The 21,980-nt window shown below is 39.7% G+C and overlaps 1 protein-coding gene across 2 annotated transcripts in view; it reads left to right on the top strand.

The window, feature by feature from the left end:
* Positions 1 to 17,143, top strand: part of TGFBRAP1 (transforming growth factor beta receptor associated protein 1) — a 37,216-nt gene extending 20,073 nt beyond the window's left edge. For both annotated transcript variants that reach the window (XM_059839571.1, XM_059839570.1), the window contains exons 6-12: positions 3,168 to 3,509; positions 4,840 to 4,897; positions 6,196 to 6,339; positions 7,551 to 7,697; positions 9,000 to 9,159; positions 10,810 to 11,243; positions 11,865 to 17,143. In XM_059839571.1, coding sequence (XP_059695554.1) covers positions 3,168 to 3,509; positions 4,840 to 4,897; positions 6,196 to 6,339; positions 7,551 to 7,697; positions 9,000 to 9,159; positions 10,810 to 11,243; positions 11,865 to 12,053 — 1,474 coding nt within the window. In that variant the 3' untranslated portion in view covers positions 12,054 to 17,143. The remainder of the gene's footprint in view (positions 1 to 3,167; positions 3,510 to 4,839; positions 4,898 to 6,195; positions 6,340 to 7,550; positions 7,698 to 8,999; positions 9,160 to 10,809; positions 11,244 to 11,864) is intronic.
* The last annotated feature ends 4,837 nt before the right edge of the window (positions 17,144 to 21,980 follow it).

Genomic DNA, 21,980 nt, shown 5'->3' with positions numbered 1-21,980 from the left:
AAAGAGAATTAATTGAGAATTGCTCAAAGGGAAGTTACCTCACAATACTGATGTCTCTGATGTCTCAAGAGTTTGTTTTCTACTGTGTGATCTGTGTTTTGCTGAGCCTGAAATGTTAGAAGCTGAAGGCTCAGATGTGTTTTTCAAAAGAGATGAGATCCTTTGTAACTGCTCTAAAAGAGTTTTGTCCAGATGTGATAGAAAGGTCCACAAGACATCCACAAATCCCAGAGGCCATAAGCCTTGAGCTGAATGTTAGCCCATTTGTGCAGGTGGGGTCATTGTTTAGTATTTGCTCTTTTTCTGAGGAAGCTGGTGGATAATGTAGTGCTCTAAAGGAGGCTGCTTGATTGCTGCTTGGCACTGCTGTGGGGAGATCAAAACTGTACAGCTAAACTTGAGTCTGACCTGCTGACAGAACCACAGGTGATTCACAACCCAGGCTCAGGGCTAGCCAAAGTTTAAAGTGGATTCTCCTTTTGGAAACAGATCATCATTGAGGCCAGAATCTGTGAAGTCAGAGGTAAGGTAGATGCCTACTTCCTTATGTAGGAAGATGGGTGGTAAGATGAAAGGACTCAGAAACTACTGTAGAAGTTGGAAAAGGTTTTGAAACTTATTAAAAGTGGCATAATAAATATAACATTTTTTAACATCCTCTATTTCAATGATCATAGTCTCCAACTCAAGCTTAGGGCCATCTCCAAATACTTGACAGCATAGCTAGCAAGGGAATCGATGTTTATATTTGAATTTCTCCAGATTTATTAAGACTCCTTTTTTCTGCACAAATTTTGAGCAGCCTGTGGATGTTATTAAAATTATGGGTTGACTTTTGTTCTAAAACAAATCAGGGAAGATTCATTTGGATTGGAGGGGAAAAAAAAACTCTTTCTTCAAATAGGATTAATTTTCTAGTGTAATGCATCTCATATAATATATTTAATCTCAGGACTTGAAATTTTAGAGTAGTTGCAGTAGCTAAAATTGCAGTTAGGTTACTGTGATAAGTTCCTACTGAAAACCCAAATATTCTTGGAACCGTCAGGTCATGCTACTGACAGAACTTGCTACTTCTGGGTTATTTTGCCTCTTATCATAATGTAGATCTAAGAATTTCAAAGCCAAATCCCAAAAGAAGGATTAAAAGAAATTTCAACTGAAGAAATCTGTGAAGTAGACCTGAGTGCTTTACCCTCTGTTAGAGGTGGGTCTTTCTAGTGTGGAGCTGGGCTTTAGGTAGTAGGAGTTCTCTATAGGAATTGGGAAAACTGGCTGTACAAACCTCTCTTCACGGGAAGGCTTCCCAATTTTGTCTGTTGTGGTTCTTCTCTATTGTCTAGGTTGCTGCTCCTGTGCTTTGCAGTCACTAGGTTCTAGAAGAGAGGATGCTGCTGTTAAATTTGCTGTTTCAGCTTTATCCCAGAATTTCCTTCTTCTGGTATAGATTTTTGTAGCCAAGGGACTGTATTAACTTGAAAAGAAAGTTCTAAATGGGAATTGTTGTGGTGATTGCTCCTACTAGTTCATATTTCCTGGATGGTTTTGGAATTGTGTCTCTGGCAAGAAGTGAACGATGCAGGGCATGCCTGTAGTGAAGGGATGAGCCTGTTTATGATGATCTTTCACACTTTATTGCCTGTAGAAATATGCTGCTTTTCTAATTCTGTGTTATCATTTGTTTCTTTTTGGAATTCATTCCAATCAAAGTTGTGAAGAGAAAGTCTTTGAGTTGGCTGATCACCAGGTAGATAAGAATTGTTTTTAAAAAGTTTTTGCAACAAAATAACTAAACAGGGCTTCTTTTAGAGAACTGTCAAGTTAATTTAGATTTTTTTTTCCAGCAACAAAATTTCCTGCAGTTCAGTAATGTTAATTTTTAAACATGAATTCTGAATAAAAACTTTGACAGTGAAATAAAATATTATAGAATATCCTGATATTTTATAATATCAGGATATATTATTTTAAAGCATCAGATATTTCTTGCTGTTCTTCTAAAGCAAGGCCTGGAAAGAGGGTTCACTCTAGCTGTGAAAATTAGGGATTGTTTGCCATGTGGGGGGAAAAAAAAAATTCTTCTGTCACAACATGCATTCTTTAAAAGCTTGAGGAATTTCAATCTAGGCTGAAAGAAAAATGTTTTTGTGGCATATCTATGTTACAACTCACTGCTCAATAAAAGTGTAGGGTGTCCTTCACACCTGAAGTGGAAAAGCCACTCTAGAGGAGCCCCCATAGATGTACATCCAAGGCCTCTGCCTGTACAACAGACTTATTGGTTAAATGGATGCATAATTAGTATCCATGGTTTGCTTACAGAACCTCTCTAAGACAAGAGCCAAGTGAGGAATCTGGTGCTTTTCAGGGTTGGGGAAAATGTTTTCAACATGCATACACATGTTCTAAAAGCTTTAGTTTTGTACAGGAAGTTGCTGTTGTCTCCAGAATTACACTGACACAGTCTTTGTGGCTTGCCTGAAAGGGTTCACTTTTCCTTTTTTTTTTTTTTTTGCCTTTTTTTTTTTTCTTGATTGTTGCTGCCAACAGAAGACTAGCTCCCATAATGTATGGATGAAGTCTAGGGCAGTCCTAGGACTGCTGTAGGGCTGTTCAGCTGATTTTTGTATATGCCAGAGAACAGCTGCGGAAGCTTAAAAGCAAAAGGCTGGCCAGTCTCTGAATTCTCAGAGCTTTCAATGTCTAGAGGAGGAAGAAGAAAATTCAGACTGCCTAGCTAAACTAACAAGCAAAAGCAGGAGCAAAAGCAAGAGCAAAAAGCAAAAGCAGCACTGTGTACTGCGCCAACTGTGGGGGAATAAGCAGGCTGATAACAAAACACAAATTTGCTATTCAGAGCCAGTCTTGAAGGCACAGAACGTAATATCCAGCATAAACAGAACAGACAACTGGGGATACAAGCCTCATAACGTTACCCTAGGGCATTTTTGTCCTGGTTTAGGGCAGATTTGGGAGAAAACCTCCAAAGGGGGCCCCTCCAGAAAGCAAACTCACACGGCCCCTCCCCTAAAGATATAGCAAAAAAGATTTCAGAAACTGCCTACATGCTAGTGTCCTGACTAAGCATATGTGAGCACACATTTTTTTGTGCCTATGTATACTTTTTCTTTCTTTTTGCTTCATCTAGTTTGACACTGTAATTGCAGAAGCGGCCAGCTTGATGTCCGGGAGCTGATCTCTCTGTACCCTTTCCTGTTGCCTACTTCCTCTTCATTTATCCGGTCTCATCCCCCTCTGCACGAGTACGCGGACCTGAACCAGCTGACCCAAGGGGACCAGGAGAAGATGACAAAATGCAAACGATTCCTCATGAGTTACTTGAATGAAGTCCGCAGCACTGAGGTTGCAAATGGCTATAAGGAGGATATTGACACTGCTTTACTCAAACTCTATGCAGAGGCAAATCATGAAAGCCTGCTGGATCTCCTAGTTTCAGAGAACTTCTGTCTTTTAACAGATAGTGCTGCCTGGCTGGAAAAACACAAAAAGTAAGTGGATATTTTTATTATTGCACCTTCTAGATCAGAGGGAAAATTGCCTTAGATGCTCTTGGCTTATCAAAAAATATATTTGAGGACTTGTAGTTCCTGTGCTTACACTTGTCCAAAAGACAATTCAGTCTGAATTGACATTGTTAGCATTTAAAAATATTGGTGAAAAGCTATTACTTGACAATCTAAAGGAAATGCATTGTCTTATCCTGGTAAATGCAGAATTCTACATGAAAGTTTCTTTATCCAACACAAAAATAAAGAACTGGTACAAGTTTGGGAGAAAAAAGTTAAATGTTTGCCCTTGAGATAGAGTGGAATGGCTGCAGTAGTTATACACAGACAGAATGAAAAGATGCTTTAAAGCATGCGCTACCTTAGGTAAAAGCTTTTAACCTGTTAGTGGCTTTAAAATTGTAGTTGCTTGTTCAGGGAAAGAGCTCTTCTGAATTACAAGCTTTCTATGTTCCACTGATTGACCAAAAAGAGGTTCCTTGAGATGACTCCAAATCACTTCAAAACCAGAAATGCCAGCAGGCAGAAAATTAATTATTAAGCAGGAAACATTAGATAGTAAATGTGTAAAATACAAGCTCCAGCCTTATGCAGTATATCTATTTTGGTTTTAATTTCTTTAGCTTTAAACTGTCTGGTGCAATAGTAGCAACTATAGTGGTGAGGAAGAGTCTTTATTGTGATTATATTTGGGGTGATTTCATTTATTTCAGTGTTTTTGTTAAAACCTTTTGGTAAGTGTGGTTTGCGTGGCATACTTTTGCAAGTGTGAATTGAATTAATGTTAGAACGTTGTCCTGTGAGGACAGCCATTAAAGAACTTGGCTGTATTTTTCTTAGAGTACACAAAAACCACTCTGTAGTTGCACTGTACAAAGCTCTTCTTTGCCTGATCTGACTCCATGACACAGTAAAGAAAAAGGTTTCTGATAGTAAAACAGAGTTTTAAATAAACACATAATAAAATATGATTTAATGACAGCTGATGAACTATTGGAGGACTAGTTCCTTGGAGGTGTGTGTAATGTCTGTACATAAAATTGACAGAACGGCATTGGGTACATACTTTGTGTAAGTTGGATCTGGTAACTTCAAAATATCTTGGGGACAGGAATGATGGAGACATACTTTTTGGGGCAGAACTTCTCTTCTTTGATTCATAAAAACAGCCTAGAGAGACTTGTTGAAGTGTAGACAAGGCCATGTACGTGTCATTGTAAGTCATTATTTGTTGTACTTTGTGCTAATCATCCATGATGAAATTAGTGGGAAAGTTCTAGCAATTTTAATATTATCTTCTGTTTCTTTACAGGTATTTTGCACTTGGTCTCCTGTATCACTACAACGGTCAGGATGCTGCAGCACTTCAGGTTAGAATAAAGCTTTTAGTGTCACCTGAAAACCATTCCAAAATACCGGTTTAGCTCTGAGATAAAAATCTGAGGTCTTAATTTAGCTGTTTGAAAAGTTGTGATGTGTGTTTATGAGAAACTTGAAACTTATGGTAAGACTTCCTTGAATTAATTAATATGTTAGATGTAAAAAGTCTGAAGAGCTTACTGAAGTTGACAGCTACTTAGGTACTTGTATGATCTTTTAAAGCAAAACTATACATACCAGAACATATGTTTATACTCCAAAAAGATGGACAAAAGTGCTAAAATAATCAAGCAATCACTTTAAAATATATTTATGGGACTCTAGCAGCATGCCCTGTGCTGATTGATCTGTATACACAGCAAAACAGCATTGTATTCTCATGGCAGACATCGAAAGCAACTGAGGGTTTATTTGCTTGCCTGGTGATGAAGAGTGAACACATTCTGTGAGATCTGTGTGTTTCAGATGGTTAGTAATCCCTTTGGGGACTTTCCATCTGATGTCACTAATACTAGCAGTGGCCTGTACACTGCTGATTAAATAATTCCGTTCTTCCTGTCTGAAAAACTCCATCTAGAGAAATTAGAAAGTTCTTGATGTGTCTCAGACCATATCCAGTATATTAAGTTTGCCTTATTTTGCAGCTTTTTGAACACATTAAACACAGTAACCCAATCAAATGAATTCAGATCAGTAATATAAATAGTAAGAATGGCCTGAAAAGAAAACAGGTAAAGGCAACAAAAACACATCTGTCATGTGCAAGAAATCTTGGAAGAATTTTGATACTGCAAAAAACAAGGTTTATTGGTAAACTGGTCAGCTAGGTGTAGCACATTTTAATTCCAATTATAATGTATATAAAAATAATATCGCCTGGTACTCTTAGTTCTTCAGTCAAAACAAAAGAAAAGCAGAACACCAGTTTTTCTTCTAAATTGCTTGTATCATTTGCTCTTCATCTTGCACACACAGAACACAAGAAAAATATACCATGTGTTGGAGAAAAGGACTTTGGATAGAAGCTTTCTTTGTGATTAGTGTACCTCCTTTAGTCACTCACAGAACGAGAGCACGCATGATATGGGGTTGGCATTGGGTGAATATGGCAGATGCAAGAGAAGGGTGTGATGGCAAAAGTGAGCAATGTTCCTTGCAATTGGGGTTCTTGTCAACTCTTTCTAATTTCACAAGTCCTGGACTAAGTCTTTTAATAGCTAACATAAATTTTGAGCTGGAAGAGCTGGTACATGTTTTAAGCACTTTAATATGTGTGGTTTTATTGCAGTTATGGGTGAAAATAGTTGATGGAGACATTCAAGATTCTACACGTTCAGATCTCTATGACTACATAGTAGACTTCCTTACATTCTGCTCAGACCAAGAGCTAGTGTGGAAGTATTCTGAATGGATTTTACAAAAAAATGAAGAGGTATGTGATTGATATACTTTTAACAGAATATCAGTATTTCCCTGCAGTGGTGTTTGGGTTTTCCTTAGTGTTGGTTTTTCTTGATAGCTGATTGGACCTTGTGCAGAATATTTAATGCCAGTTAAATAGTGATCATCAGAAGAAAACTTCCAGGTTTCTCAATTCATCCAAGTCCCTCTATTAGTAAGTGCTAGTGATAATTGCCTCTTTTTATTCTGGAAACAAAGTTTAGGGCATGGAAAATACAGCATGTCTTGTCTTCTTTATATTGAGCAAGATAATTTTCAAATCTTAAAATAAATAAATAAATAAATAACCTGGCAGATCAGCTGTTGCTGCTGCCTCTTATTTTAAAGAGGATGGTTGATATCTGTGTACACCAGGACATGGAATAAATAGCCTCCATTCAAGACAAGATTTCATTGCTAGAAGAATTAACTAAATCTGCCAAAAAAAAAAAAGTGTGATGTTTGGTGCTGTATGAGACAGTCTGTGCTGTTGGAACTTGTCACTGCCTGATTTATATTAATTTAAGCATAGCTATTTGTGCAGTGGCAGATTCCTAAGCTTTTGGTTTGGTAATTACAGAAGTCTCTTGCTCTGTCTATATCATCACATGTGAAAAGGATTGGAACATTCTGGTCTCTAATTTGAGCTATCCTGGACAGGCCAATGACCCCAGGTCTGAGAAGCATCTTTTGAACTTCTGCCAATCACGCAACGCCCTTACTGGAATGTGGAACTTGACAGACAGCAATTAGGAAGAGGGCAGGGGGAAGGGAAGGAGGAAGTTGTCACAGCTGAGGGACAGGATATAACTTCACACCACAACACAGAAGTCTCTTGCTCTGTCTATATCATCACATGTGAAAAGGATTGGAACATTCTGGTCTCTAATTTGAGCTATCCTGCTGCAAAGGCTGAAGTCTCTTGTTCTGTTGTGCAAATCCATTCAGTACTTTTTTTGGAAGTTGTGCCCAAGCCAAGGTTTATAGGCTGGACAGTGTATTCACTACAAATTGAGGTATGCAGATAGGAGTGAGTGAGATCAAGATAAGCACAGGGCAGTGTAATCCTGTGGTGTTGAGCAAGGTTTTGTGTTTATCTTCCTGAATAATGTATTAACAATAGTGCTATTCCTTTTTCATTTTAAATATTTTGTTAATAAAAAAGTTCCCATTATGATCCTAAATGCAATAAACTCTTTCTAGGTTGGTGTACAGATTTTCACTAAAAGGCCTTTGGAAGAACAGGAAAAAAACAACATTAATCCAGATGATATCATCAGTTGCCTTAACAAATATCCTAAAGCACGTGTCAAATATCTAGAACATCTAGTATTGGAAAGAAAAATAGAGGTGAGTTCTGTGAGAACGCTAAAAGTAGGCATAGGATTAGAATGCAGATAATAATCAACAAGGCTGAAAATAGGCAATGTTTGGAAGAAATAGGCTTAATATGAAGTCTTTCAGGTGTACTCAGAGTAGGCTAGGAGTGTTTTTAAGATTAAAGTAGAAGATGAGGAGAGGATACCTTCATTGTTTTGAATTTTTCAGTGCTTGTGATAGCAAAACAATTGCTTATGTTCCCTCAGACTTAAGGGGTTACATCTGGTTATTGCATACTTTTCTATTTCACTCACTTGATGAGGCTCAAATCTTCTTCTGGTAAGATCATAAAAAATGATCAGCAACAGGTTGATCCTACTGCACTGTGGCAACAATATATTAAAATTGCTGATTCAGTGTTTTACAAGTGAGAATGTTTTATTCTGTCTTTCTAGAGAGATTTGAGCAATTAACAATCAAATTAAATCATGCACCCCTAACTAGAATTCCAAACCACTCTTGATTTTGAATGCTCAAAAGATGCATTCACAAGTCCTAAGTGACAGTGTATTACACTTTTGGGGGCTTTAGCACAGTATAAAAGCAGCCAAATGTTGTGTTTGGATATGAAACATTTTAAGCACAGAAGTTCTTCAATCTGGAAATAAAGCAAGGAAATGAACAGTGAAAGAACTCTGCAGAGCTGATGGTCAGTGCACTAATTCACAATCTTCTAATGCACATCAGATCCATGGTTAACCCTTATTGGTGTTGCAGGTGTGTTACACCAGGACTGATGAATGTACTTGTCTCTGATGTCAGGGATATTTCCAAACAAACTTTTTGAGTTAAACACAGTGCCTTGTAAAATATTAGTGAAAATACTTTACAATTAAATCTACCTGCTAGTAAAAGCTGGGTTATAAAGCAATTTGGTCTTTAAAAATTACTAGATTATTGTGAAGGATTTAGTGAGAATGTTTAAAACAGTCAGATCATCAGCTTATTTTGATGAATATTGGATAGTGGATAACAAAAAAAGCACTGTGCCTTCAGAGTGCTTTTCTACCTCTGGTGGCTTTGTCAGATTTCATTGCAAAAATAGAAAAGGTCTAAGAACATACCTGATTATGAGGAATCCTGTATTTACAATGTAGTTTGTGAGGCTGCTCTGAATTAAGTTATCTATCTGTATGGACAAAAAACTTTGTGATTAATTCAAATTAAATAAGTTAAAACACATTTCTATGTAATTAAGTAAATATTCATCACTGTTATTGCTGGGGCCAAGAGATTTGTAAACTGAGCTAACATTGTTCTATTCATCTGTAGAAAGAAAAGTACCATACTCATCTAGCTGTCTTGTACTTGGAGGCAATACTTCAGCTAAAATCTGTGACCACAGATAATTGTACAGAAACAACTGAACTGCTGTTGAAACTTCGCAGTCTGCTTCAGAAATCTGATCTTTATAGAATTCGCTTTATTTTAGGTAGGTTGCATGTTATCTGCTATAAATGCTGTATGTGATTTCCAGCTGGACACAAAATAATAGTCCTTTCAAGGATAGAAAACTAAAAGATCTAAGGTTTCCCTGTGTGTTTGTTTGATAGGCTGTATTTCTAACAAACACAGGTTAATTTAGAAAGCATGTGTTGTCCTTGGGAGTCCATAGCTCCAATGGTATGATTGCCACTGCACCAGAAACAAAATATCAATTGGCCAGTGCAAATATCTGCATAAAATTTTCTTGATAGTAACCTTCTTTTTAATGATGAGCATGGAAATTTTGCATGACATGACATGACATGACAACCTTTTGCAAAGGAGAGACCTGCAACTTTATTTTTTAAGCAGCTTGCTTCTAGTGAATCTGAGTGAAACTTTAAGGAATCTAATTGCCAAGGACTTACCCATAACCCTGAAACTCATTCTGGGGTTCATGTTAAATAAAAATATGAGCATCTTTAAGGTGAAAAGTGCAACGTATATGTTAGTGTTGGTATAAGGCAAGCAGCAGTTGAGCTAAATATTTTCCTTGGTCAGTGCTTATAATGGTTTATCTTTAATGTTTCATCCACTGGAAGGCAAACATACAGTACAATTAAGCAAGCCAAGTGTTTACATATTTTCTCGTATGGAGGATTATGGCTGGAGAATGATTGAATAGTGGATGAAAGGGAAATGTCTTGTTATTGAATTGAAAGATGTGAAATGAATTTTTTTTTTTTGAAATTCAGGAGGAAAAAAATCCAGTGTAAGTGGAAATAAAAATTGCTGAGTAGCAACTAAAATAATTTGCCAAAGTTTAATGTTTCCTTGCCTTTTCAGGCAGCAAAATGTTATGTGATGGATATTGTACAAATAGAGCACAGTCATTGAAACTCTTGTTATTTTTCATCTTTTAGTCAGTTTTTAAACAAATTTTCAGGGCAAAAGTTGCAAAATGGATTATTCTCTTGAAATCCGTATGCTCCAAAATAAAGGATTTCTTACATGACAATTCTTACATTACATGAAAGTGAGATCAGTGCAAGCTAGTGTGTTCCTCCCTGATAATCAAAACATTTTGGTGAGGAAAAACACTGTATTTCCATGCCTTTTACACATTGTATTTTCCATGCGTAGGCCTTTGCCAAATCTTTATCACTTTTACAATAATTTGATTATTTTCTACTTTATTTTGAAGTGCCAGATGAACTTGCCATTCTACCTGCCTACTGCTGACACTTAAACTTTAAACTGGATCAAGGGTTTGTAGTGTCCTTTTCTTAATGGGGAGTACTATTGGATTTTTATTGTCTTTTATGGAGTTTATTCTGTGTCCTTCTATTATATTGGGAAAAGCAGAGGTTAAAAATATTGCAGCTTCATCTTACAGTTTATTGTACATGGTAGCAGTGTCTGCTAGAATTGAAAAGGTGTCAGTGGCCATAAGTTAAGGTGTCAGTGACCATAAGTTACTATTACTTAGTAATTTCTTTGTCCTATATTTTATGGTGCTCTTTTGTTAGAGATGTTTCCATACATCTGAGCATTCCTGTACTTACAAGCATCTGCCTTCTCTACACTTGCATTGGCTGGGAGAGGGAGCAGGTGTCTCCTCCACTGAGCAAATATTGCCTTGCTTCTCATTTTACAGACAAAATCCAGGGCACAGACCTTCATATGGAGAGTGCAATTTTATATGGGAAACTAGAAGAACACGAGAAGGCTTTGCATATCCTTGTCCATGAGTTGAAGGACTTCCATGCTGCTGAAGAGTACTGTATGTGGAACTCTGAGAACAGAGACTCGCAGTACAGGCGGAGGCTTTTCCATCTGCTGCTGTCAGTGTATTTAACTCCAGGCACTTCGGACTGTGCGCTCGTCATGGCTGCAGTGGATCTCCTGAATAACCACGCTGCAGAATTCGATGCAGGTCTGGTTTTGCAGGTGCTGCCTGACAGCTGGTCGGTGCAGCTCCTCTCCCCATTCCTGGCTGGAGCAGTGAGACAAAGCATTCACACAAAAAGAATGACTCAGGTGGCACTTGGGTTAGCACAAGCTGAAAACTTAATCTACAAGCACGAGAAGGTAGGTCACTGGGGTGTTTTTAAATAAAAGCATTTTGAAGCTTTGCAGTCGAGTCCTTTGATATACAGTAATCAAAAGAAGTTTGAAGAATTAGTACAAAAGCTGTCTTCATGTCTTTGGCATTTATTAGGGTTTTTTTTGCCATGACTACTAGATTCAAAATTAATTGTGTGTTTTCTCTGTAGAACAAGGGAAAGTAGGGGCCTTGAAATAGGAATAACCTTGGTGAGCTTCTGAGATGAATATGAAGTGAGTCTGGGATTTGCAGATTAACAAAGTTCTTGCAGAAACTTTAACAAATGTCAGTTAGCATTTCTTTCACTAGGAGGAAGTGTCAGAATTTTCAATTCAATTTTTTTTACAGTACCACCTATCAAAATTTATTTAAATAATTATTCAACATTTAGTATTAATTGAACCTTATTAGTAGATTTTGTTAATGGTAAATTGAGTTGTAAAGCTTTCTTCTACTCCTAGCTAGAGCAGTGTTGCTTAGAGTTCACAGCAGATTCTTAAAATTGTTTTTGTTTTATCCATTTGGTATAGTTGCAATTATGCTCCATCATTTCCCTTCCTTTCTTGTTAGATTCACATTTGGAATTTTTCCCCCCTCTCTTTTAGGTTAAACAAAAAGGAGCCCCGATTCTTCTTTCAGACAAAAAGGTGTGTCAGGTGTGCCAAAACCCTTTCTGCGAGCCTGTGTTTGTAAGATACCCCAATGGGAGTATGGCCCACACGCACTGTGCTGCAAACAGACATCTCAACTCCAATGTGACTCATCACTCTCCCAGCTCCAGCAATCAGACTTGAAATATTCCCACAGTTCCCATGACTTATACCCCATGGAAAGTGGGCTGGAAAGAAAAAAGTGCAGCTACTTTAAGTATAAATCAAGGTGGACAGCTAGTTTTTGGGTTAATGGGAAGACTTCCAGTAAATATAAAATACTGCTACTTATCTTTTTGATTTCTAATGAATGTAGATAGAAAAGAAAATTCACTACCGCACATGGAGAGGTGCAAATACGGGCTCTTCTGTGAATAGGAGTAAACTCTTAAGAGAAAATGAGCCTTTTCTTCACAGTGAGGATGAATGTTACAGAGTGAAAGCAAACAGTCATTTTAAGAATTGTCACTTTGCACTGACTGTGGTGTTGATAAATTTGTGGAGGGGAAGATGGTATTTATTGGAGTTGGAATTCTTGAAGAGTGATGGGACAAGATTGGCATCATGCAGCTTACTATGGAAGACAGAGATGTGCATCGATTTTAGTGCTTGCTGCAGCATGTCTTCTTTTGGGCTGGATTATCTTCAACAGGATCACATTATCAACTTCAGTTTTTCTGCTCTACAAAATGTTGGCTTTTGATGCACTTTTTAGTACCTCCCTCCCATCCACCTTCTATATGGAATTAAAATGTAAGCACTGTTCTGTTAGGTTTCTGCTCCTGCAGTTACTATAATGTACTGAGTGCAAACCAATAACCTCAATCACACAGGTGAGCTTGGAAGAAGAAAGTAAGTTTGTCTGGACAGACTGTAGTTGCTTTTATATGGGGGAAGAGGCCCTGACTTTAATACTGATTTATTTATTAATATGCAAATATGCTGTACATACAGTTGAATAAATTGATCTTATCATTCTAGCATTTCTTTGGAGGATTAAGATGTAGCTGATACATAAATGTACAGATGATGTGCTAAGTGTTTGCTGTAACATAACTTAGGCAGGTTGGAACTCCACAAAAATAGGTTTTAGTGCTTATGGATGACTTTGTGCAATCAAAACCACAGAGAGAAGGTATAAAATTGTAAGAAATCTACAAAAGTGCACTACAGGGGTACTGGGTTTTTTATATTCTACTAAATATTCTGTGAACTAAAATTTTTCAAATAACACAAACCCTTTACTTAACTGCCCTCATATGTATTCACATTGCTATTTAACAATTTTAAAGTTGATTTAAAAGATGTAGCTTCCCCCAAGAGAGGTTAAAAAATGACAACTTTAAATAAACTTAAGTACTGCAAAGTGAAAGCATTTCTTTGAATTCTGTAAAGCTCTAATAAATACCAGGCTTACTGACCTGCATGCAGTTGAGTTAGTATAGTTGCTCCCTGTTTCAGAATTCCAAATCAGTGGAGGCTTTCAGCAAAATGGAGTATCTGCTTGGTCCTTTCTAGAATCACAGAATAAGCTGAGTTGGAAGGGATGCATCAGAATCATGGAGTCTATGTCCTGGCCCCACGCAGGACACCCCAGAGTCACACCATGGGCCTCAGTGTTGTCCTGATGCAGCCTCCTTGTACAGAAAGGCTGGCTTAGGAAGCTGCCTCCAAGAAGGGGCAGCCAGACCTCATCCAGGGGAAGAGGATGACGTCTGGATGATATCCATCTCTTCTCACAATGGTTTGGGGTGAAAGGGATCTTAAAGATCATTTGCTCCAACCCACCTGCCACTCCAGCCCCACTTTCCACTAGAACAGGTTCTTCAAAGCCTCATCCAACCTGGCCTTGCACACTTCCAAGGATGGGTTGTCCACAACTTCCCTGAGCAACCTGTGCCTATGCCTCACCACCCTCACATTAAAGAATTTTTTCCTAATATCTGATCTAAATTTGCCCTCCTTCAGCTTAAGGGCCCTTTGCCCTGTCACTGCATGCATCTGTACAAAGTCCCTCTTCAGCTCCCTTGCTGTCACCTTTTGGGTTCTGGAAGGTGCTATAAGGTCTTCCAAGAGCCTCTCTCCAGGCTGAACAGCCCCAGCTCTCAGCCTGTGTTCATAGGAGAGGTGCACAAGCCCTGTGGTCATCACTGAGGCCTTACTCTCAACTCCTTCCAACCGTTCAACATCTTTCTTGTATTGTGGGTCCCAGAGCTGTACTTGAGGAGTGGAGTACTTAGATTCAAAGGTTTTTTGCTTTAAAGCATTCTCCTTGCTGATTTTGAAAGTAGGAAAGTATAACTTGTGCTGACTTTTATTTATTTTTGAAAGCATGAGTAGGGAATTTTGCAGTGCTTTGTACTAAGACATGCAAGTCACATTTAGCGAGAGGCACTTCAGAAGAAGTCGAGTGTGGGCATTTCTGACTCAGTTCTGGCACGAGTGATTCTGCTGTGGCACTGGTATAAGCAGAGTCTCTATCTTGTAGTCATGGCTTTTGAACATTGTGTATACAAGTGGCAGTAATGGTATAGAAAATTCATTGTCCCCTGTCCTCAAAATACTTGCTAATTAGAGTGGAAGTGATCTTTACAAAGACCCTGCAAACCTTTTGTGTACACTAGCATGCATTTCTTAAGAAATACTTTCTTTTGCTGCCAGCATCCTGAGTATGCTCTTTCTTTTCTGTTTACTAAGGAGGTACTAAACCAGACCCCTCTCCATGACTTAGAGTAATTTTACCCACTTAGGAATGATGAACTACTGCTGCAATGGAATAAAAATCATATCATTCCAGACCTCAGGAAAGTTCTCAGTTGCTATTGCAAGAAAAAGTATGTCTATAAAAGATTAAATAATTCTTTATTAATAGTCAGTATCTTTTTGCAGATATGTACTTTGGCTAAAATGCAGCAAAACCAGCAATTGTACACACAGAACAAATACAGAAATCAGAATAATGAAAGCCAGCTTTCTGCAATCAAAAAAGTGATTGATATTTAAGTTGGGGGCATCTAGTTCTTTGAAACCCAGTCCCCTGAAATTGTGGACTGGAAAAATTGATGTATTGTTACCTGTTGCTTGGTTAAATTTTATACTAGAACTCATTTGAATGAATTAATGTGGAAATCCCACGGTAAGAAAAAGGAAAAAGCAAAGAAAGGCAATGTGAGGCTGAGGCAGAGCAAGAGCTCAGCAGGGAGGTGGCAGGTGGCCAGTGCTCTTCCTGTGTGTGTCCAGCACGTGAGCAACTGGAAATATTCCCAAGCAGAGGAGATGTCAGCCCACATCAGAGTGCTGTGTGGTGCTCTGGGCTTTGTCACCAGGAAATTTATGAAAGGTCTGCATTCAAATTTCCTTAGGTGGGACAACTGAACACCCCTGGGGTAAGAGAGCTTCATTCTGGGGAACCTGAGTTCAATCCTTCTTTTGTTTTGGCACTGTCAGTTTGGCGATTCTTGGTTTATGTACCTGAAATCCTGGGCCAGCTTTGCTACTCTGGTAAGTTATGGCTGCAGCAGCACAGAGGGAGTGAACAGGGAAGGAGCCACATTTGGGTATTAATTGCTGACTGCATAGGTGAAGGAGGAGAGGCAGGAAAGAGGAATATTTCTCTGACCATTCTTCTAGTTTGGAAACAAATGCTTTTTGGGAGTTAAAGCTTGATATGATTTTTTTATCTCCAGCTAGGGAATGTGGAGTCTAAGACCTGCCCTTGGAGAGTGGAGATTTGGCCAGAATATTTATCCTTAATTTAGCTGTTGCTAAATTATTTGTAAGTCATCTCCCTCACTTTTTCCAATGAGCCTCCTCCAATTTTGCATGTGTCAAAACCGAAACAGTAGTGCAGATTTTTTTTTAATGTGACATTATGTCTATGATCCAGGACATAATAAATGAGATTAGTCTCTCACACTGATGCCTCTGGAGATATTAAGGCATGTTTGTCTAACATGTAGCCCCCAGTTACTGAAAAATTGCAGCTCTGACTTTTTTTCAGCCATTCACTGCTACAGATGATGGTACATACAAAAAGCACTTGTTAAACTTTCCTCTACACTTTCATATCTCCACAGCCCTCATGTAAAAATTACCTATGATGTGTGTATGTCATCATATGCAGTTTTTCTCTCTTTTGGTCAATAAGAGGAAAAATCCTAGTAAAAAAATTACTCAGAATCTGGCACTCTGCTCAAAATAAGATTCGTGGCTGTATATTCATGAGAAAGAATTCAGCTACATCTTCATTTCTTTTCTTCAAGTGGGTAAGTTGTCACATTGAGATCAGTTTTCCTGTAATATTGTCAAAGCCAGGGCACAAGGAGCCTTTGAGGGTTGTTACACAGAGCCCGCCAGAGATACCTATGAACTTGTTCAGGCAGCCCATACCGAGGTGGCTCAGGTGTGCACAGGAGTCCAGGTTACAATGAGAACTTCTCTCTTTCCTCCCCTTGCTCCCATCTTTAGAAGCTTTCCAGCCTTTGTTACCTGACTAATGTCACTCTTCTAGCACTTAACTGACATGGGTACAAATCTTGAGAGGTTTGGGGAGACTCCTGAGCAGATCTGTCTTCAGTAAAATGTCACTTTGTTACTCAGCTACATGAAGCCCTACTAATGTGAGCTGTGGAAAGGTGGTTCTAGGGATGGAGTATATCTATGTTTTCTGAGAACTTTATTACATGTTTAAACACACAAGCATTATCCTGACTGCTGAGTCTTTATAACCACATCAGTTCTTCACAGGACTCCTGTCCTGAATGATATTAAAAATATTTTGTTTAACACAGTTCTATCAGAAAGTAATTTTTTATTTTATAACTCTTCCTGGTTTGCTGCAGTCTCTATTCAGCATGACTCTAAGTGTTTTATTAACATCCTGCTGTTCATAACAGACAGCAACTAATACATTTTCATTGTGAGCTCTCTTCCTATTGCCTGTATTAGCTAATTAATTTTTCTCTTGCTGTACAACACTTTGGGGCTTATGCCTTGTGAACACTGGTAGTTAAATGTGCTGCTACTTTTTAAGGAAAAAGGAGAAAAGTTAATAACATTCTGTAATGTATGATTGATTTCAAAATTGAAGTTCCCCTGCAGTAAATTTCTTCAGATGGAAGTTTGTACCGTTAAGGCTTTTGGACTTAGTGCTAATATTGGTGAACATACCCAGCAGTATGTGGAATGTACAAATGTATAAATATGTCAATTTTTAATAAAATCTTTTAATTACATTTGTCATGGATTCATAGATACATAAACCCTGGAATGTGAGTGTCCAAGTGAAGGGAAAAGATTATCTATTGATGAATAGAGGATTCATCAGGGTGACTGACAGAGGGGTCAGATCCCTGCCACGTGGAAGTGAGGCTGGTGCTTACATACTCTGCAGAAGGCAGAGGTGTTGGTGTTCCTCATCTTCCTCCTCACTGCTCAGGACTAATGGCCCTGGCTTCAGGCCCAAAGGACCAGCTGCTGCCCAGTGACACCACGGTGGCACTGTAGGACAAGGAAGCCCCAGGAAAGGACGGGTGGTAAGGGCTGGCAAAGAGTCTGCGGTAAGCCAAGGAAGCTGGTGTGATCTCTAAGGGGACTGAGGGAGGAATGCAAAGGAGAAGTGCAGAAAAGGAGTGGTTAGGGCATGCAGGTGTGACCTAGTTCAGCTGCGCTCCAGCCTCACGCTGCCAGGCAGTGCAAGCACTGGCAAGGCTGCAGGCACCCCCTGGATGCTGAGGGCAGGTTGTGTGCACAGCTTAACTGGGGATCCAGAGGGGCTAAAATCCAACACAGCTGGAGCTTCAAGGAGCCCTCTCTTGTTTTGAAATTCAGATCTGTGATCACTTGGCAAGGTTCCTACAGCCCTACCAGGTAAAGTTTGTTCCTTTGGCTGAAGTGAAGGCTGTGCATGCTCAGGATGCTCTTACAGAGGGTGTTTAGGATGCAAATACTGAGTGTAGCATTATGCTGGAAGGAATGAAAAACTAACACAACAAGCATGACTTTCTTAGCTCAGCCAGCAGGAAATACACTCTGGAGAGCCCTGGTTTGCATTGCCCCATCCATCCATCCATCCATCCATCCATCCATCCATCCATCCATGGAAAGGTAACACAGAAAGCATTAAGCCCCAAACCCAGTCATGACTCCAGCCCTGTGGGATTTCAGCTAGTTTTGCCTCTAGACAGGGGTTAGAAAATGGTCCATGCTAATCATCCAGATGGCAACTCCTTCCAAGACAAATAATCAATAGAGTGCAGCTGAGTTTAGGCAGAAATGAGTCCCAAAGGTCCAGTTCACTGCCACAACTGTAGCTGCAGGACAGCATAGGGTCAAAGAGGCCAGGGCTGCCAGAAGAAAGCTGATGGCTGAACACATGGCAGCTTTCCAGTAGATAACAAGGCTGATTACAGTGCCTCAAAATCCAATAGCAGTCATGAACATCATTACCAATGCCTATAATTGCCAATAACCCCCTGAAGATATTGTCCTGTGACCACCTTGTCAACACGGTATTTGCACTGATTGGGGCCTGACCAGCCCAATGCAAGTTAAATCCTAGAAAAATCTTGGCTGGTTGGGTTCTTTGGAGATGGTGTTGTCCAAGCCCAACTTGAGGCAGGGTATTCCTGTGTCAGGCTACTTGTCTTGTTTTAAACCAGTGTTGACAAGCTTGAAACCAGATTGGCAAGGGTCCAAGTGTCTTCTTGGCATGTCTTTGCCAGAGGCATGTATTGTTTAAACATTCAAAATACTCTCTGTTAAAGGAAGGTAAAAAGCTAAAAGGTAAATTTGTCTTGAATAAATATGTGGTTTGGTTTTTTTAGGTTTTTTGGTTAGTTGGTTTTCTGGGTTTTTTTTCTTTTTTTTTTTTTTGTTTTGTTTGTTTGTTTTGTTTTTTGCTTTTGTTTTTTGCAAATACTACAGAAAGACTAAATAAGCAGAGGATTTTCAAAAATTAGCAAGTTACTGGTGACAGCTTCAAGATTATGTACTTTGTGTCTCTCTAACCTGGAGAAGTATATTCAAATAAAATGCAAGTTCTTTGTATCTGTTTGAAAGTCCCAGACAGCTTGCAAAGATGTTTCAATCCTTTTAGTCCCTCTAACACACAAGGTTACTCTGCAGTGTCATGCCAGAAAGCTCCCAGAGTGTGACAGAAGTAGGGGTTTTTCTACTTGAATCACAAGCAGTTGAAGATGGAGAGGGAGGAGTGCAGGATGGATTTGTATCTGCTTTTTAAAAAGATGTCATTCACTGGGGATTTGTATTTGCAAAGCAAAAGAAGGTTTTCATTCCTGTCCTTTTTTGATCCATCTTTAGGCTTTAACTTGTCGTATCTCATTTCAAAGCATCTCTGTGGCCTTTTGTGACATGCTGATTTGTCAAGCAGAAGTTTTAGTGTTCCTGCTTCAAAACCTTCCTGAAATCTCTTGTTCTGGGTAGCAGCCACTCAGTACCTCCCCTCCAGATACTCCAGTCAGTGTGTCAGGAGCACTGCTCCTCACAGTTGCTGGTTCTGTAATGTGAATGGCCATACAAGTGTGCTGGTGCCATGGTTTAACCCCAGCCAGCAGCCAAGCCCCACACAGCTCTGTGTAAGCCCTGCTCACCAGTAACACAAACATCTCTCTGTTATCAACCCTGTGCTCAACACAAACCCAAAACACAGCCCCAAACCAACCCCTGTGAAGAAAATCAACTCTATCCCATCCAAAACCAGCACAGATGGTCAAAACTAAAAACTACAAACCAAAGAAATCTCAATCCCAGAGGAGGGAGGAGTCTCTTGCTAAGCTGCTGTTAATTATCAATGCCTCAATACCCTACACTTTTGCTTTTCCCATCTGCCTGATATCAAATCACAAGAGTGTGCAGTGTTTCATACAAATAATGACTTGTGCTGATAACTTTCCTCCCTGTGGACAGGAAAAGGGGGAGATTTTTGTGATTGAAGCCATGCCATGACAAGATTTGAAGGCAGCAAAAGAGAAGACCTGACAGGGCCTTTTTTCAAAGCAAGTGCCCTTAAAAACACCAAGTGAGCTCTGGCTGCAAAAGCCAGGCCTCATGAAATCAGGAACCAGAACAATTTTAAAATGGAAAAAGCTCAGCAGTTGAGTACAGAGAAAGTTTTAGAGGTTTGCAAGCAAATTCCCCACCTCAAGTCTTGTCAAGTCAGGTTTTGACTTCGGTCAAAGCAGAGCAAACACCAATGACTTCCTAAATTGCAGAGCTCCCTCCACCCAGCCCCTTCTCACTGCCTTGGAATGGACCACGCTCCTCCAGCTCTCAGGGGCTGCCAGGCTGCTCTGCCCCCTGGCTTCTGGGGGTCCCTGGCCACCTTCCCTTGCTTGGCCACACCTTGTTGTTCCATGTCTCCCCAGCTGCAGAGCTGTGTGGGTCCTGGGCAGTGCAGGCTGGGCCCTGCCTGGGGTGCTCCCTCTGCCTTGGTTCAACAATTCTTCCCCTCCAGTCTTGTATGAACTTCATACACTTTGATATTAGGCTTTAGTCAAATGCTAGAAGATAAAAATGAGGGAAAACTAAACAGAGATTCCTGACTTTATTAAACAATGTTGCATGAAATAAAAGCAAAGCTGTGCTCTAAGACAACAATTCGTGGTCTCTTAACTTGGTAGCAATATCTTTTTGTGCTGAAATGTTTTCATGTACCCACTACTCTAATGAAGTCTCTCTGATGAAATGTTGTCTTTAATGATTTTACTAAAGAAGCCATGTCTAATACATTGACTTGCTGTTTTAATGCCAAAAAGAGTCCTGTCACATTATGTCCAGCTCTGCAGAAGTCTGAGGAAGCTAAGGGGACAGCCCTGCTGCCTGTGGACTTGCATCATACAAAGAATAGCAAGTCTCTCTGGTGGGGGTAGCCTGGGGGACGTGGAGGAAAAGATGAGCCCTATCCATATTTATTCATCATCTCTTATCAGGTACTTGAGTGCTGCATAACCCAGCACCTAACTGTTGTGTGCTGCCTGCAGCACCAGGTCAGATCCATCCCAGAAAACTCATAAAATGCCTTGTTCAGGTAGTCTCAGCAATGAAAATCATGGAAAACCTAGCAGCTTTGACATGCTTATTTTATGCATCACTACCTGCCTTGGTTTTGCACAACTGTCCTCCTGCTGTCAGAGCACTGGGAATGCTCTGACAAACAAAGTTTCTTCCTGTTCTTTGTAACATTTAAGGGGGGAAAAAACTGTACCCAAGTTAGAAAAGGACCTCATTTCTCCTTGAATACTGTCATGCCTTACCTATGAAGTGAAAGTGGTGGTTCTGAAACTGTGCTCTCACTGATTGTACTTTCCAGTAGGTGATATAACCACAATGTAAAGAAAGCAGGCAGCAGCAGCACAAGTGTGAGTTCTCACCAGTATAACTAGTCTTTTCCTGTATAACCAGTCCTCTCCAGCAGAACTTTGCTCCCAGGAGATGCCAGGAGTTGTGGAGGGAGAGAAGCAGCTCAGCACGGTGGTGGGCACAAAAGTCAGAGGCAAGCATGCCAAGCTGTGCAGCAAAACCAGCTGGCTCCAAGGCTGTCCTTTACTCATCTTTTTTTGATGGAGGCTTTTTTTGAGCCAGGCCCTGCAGCAGGTGGGAGGCTGGGCACCCAAAAGGAGACATCTACAGTACCCACACTGCTCTTCCTAAAGTGCAGTGGCAAAGAGATGCATCAAAGACAGGTACCAACTTTATTGCCACACACCCTACAGCAGAAAAATAACAATATTATAAGAAAAGAAAGATTGACTCACAGCATTCAGCTGTCTTGGTGATGCCCCAGACAACTAGTCTTGCACTTGAGCTGTTTCCTCCATCAAATTACCCAACGTGCCCTTAGGAGCAACATGTGCTGATGGCACCAGTGAAGGTCACCAAACAAATCCACACAATAAAAAAGACTGGCAGCTTCCTCTTAGATAAGGAGACAAGTACCAAGCAGAGGCAATGTTTATTCAGGTCATGCTTGTCACTCTCTGTGGATTCATGCCAGAAAATTTTAAAACCTGAATATGTGCCCCAAAAGATGAGTACATTTTTCCTCTCATAATC

This window comes from Haemorhous mexicanus, chromosome 2, assembly GCF_027477595.1.
Source record: "Haemorhous mexicanus isolate bHaeMex1 chromosome 2, bHaeMex1.pri, whole genome shotgun sequence".
NCBI classification, from domain to species: domain Eukaryota; kingdom Metazoa; phylum Chordata; class Aves; order Passeriformes; family Fringillidae; genus Haemorhous; species Haemorhous mexicanus.
This window is presented reverse-complemented; position numbering and strand designations above follow the sequence as displayed.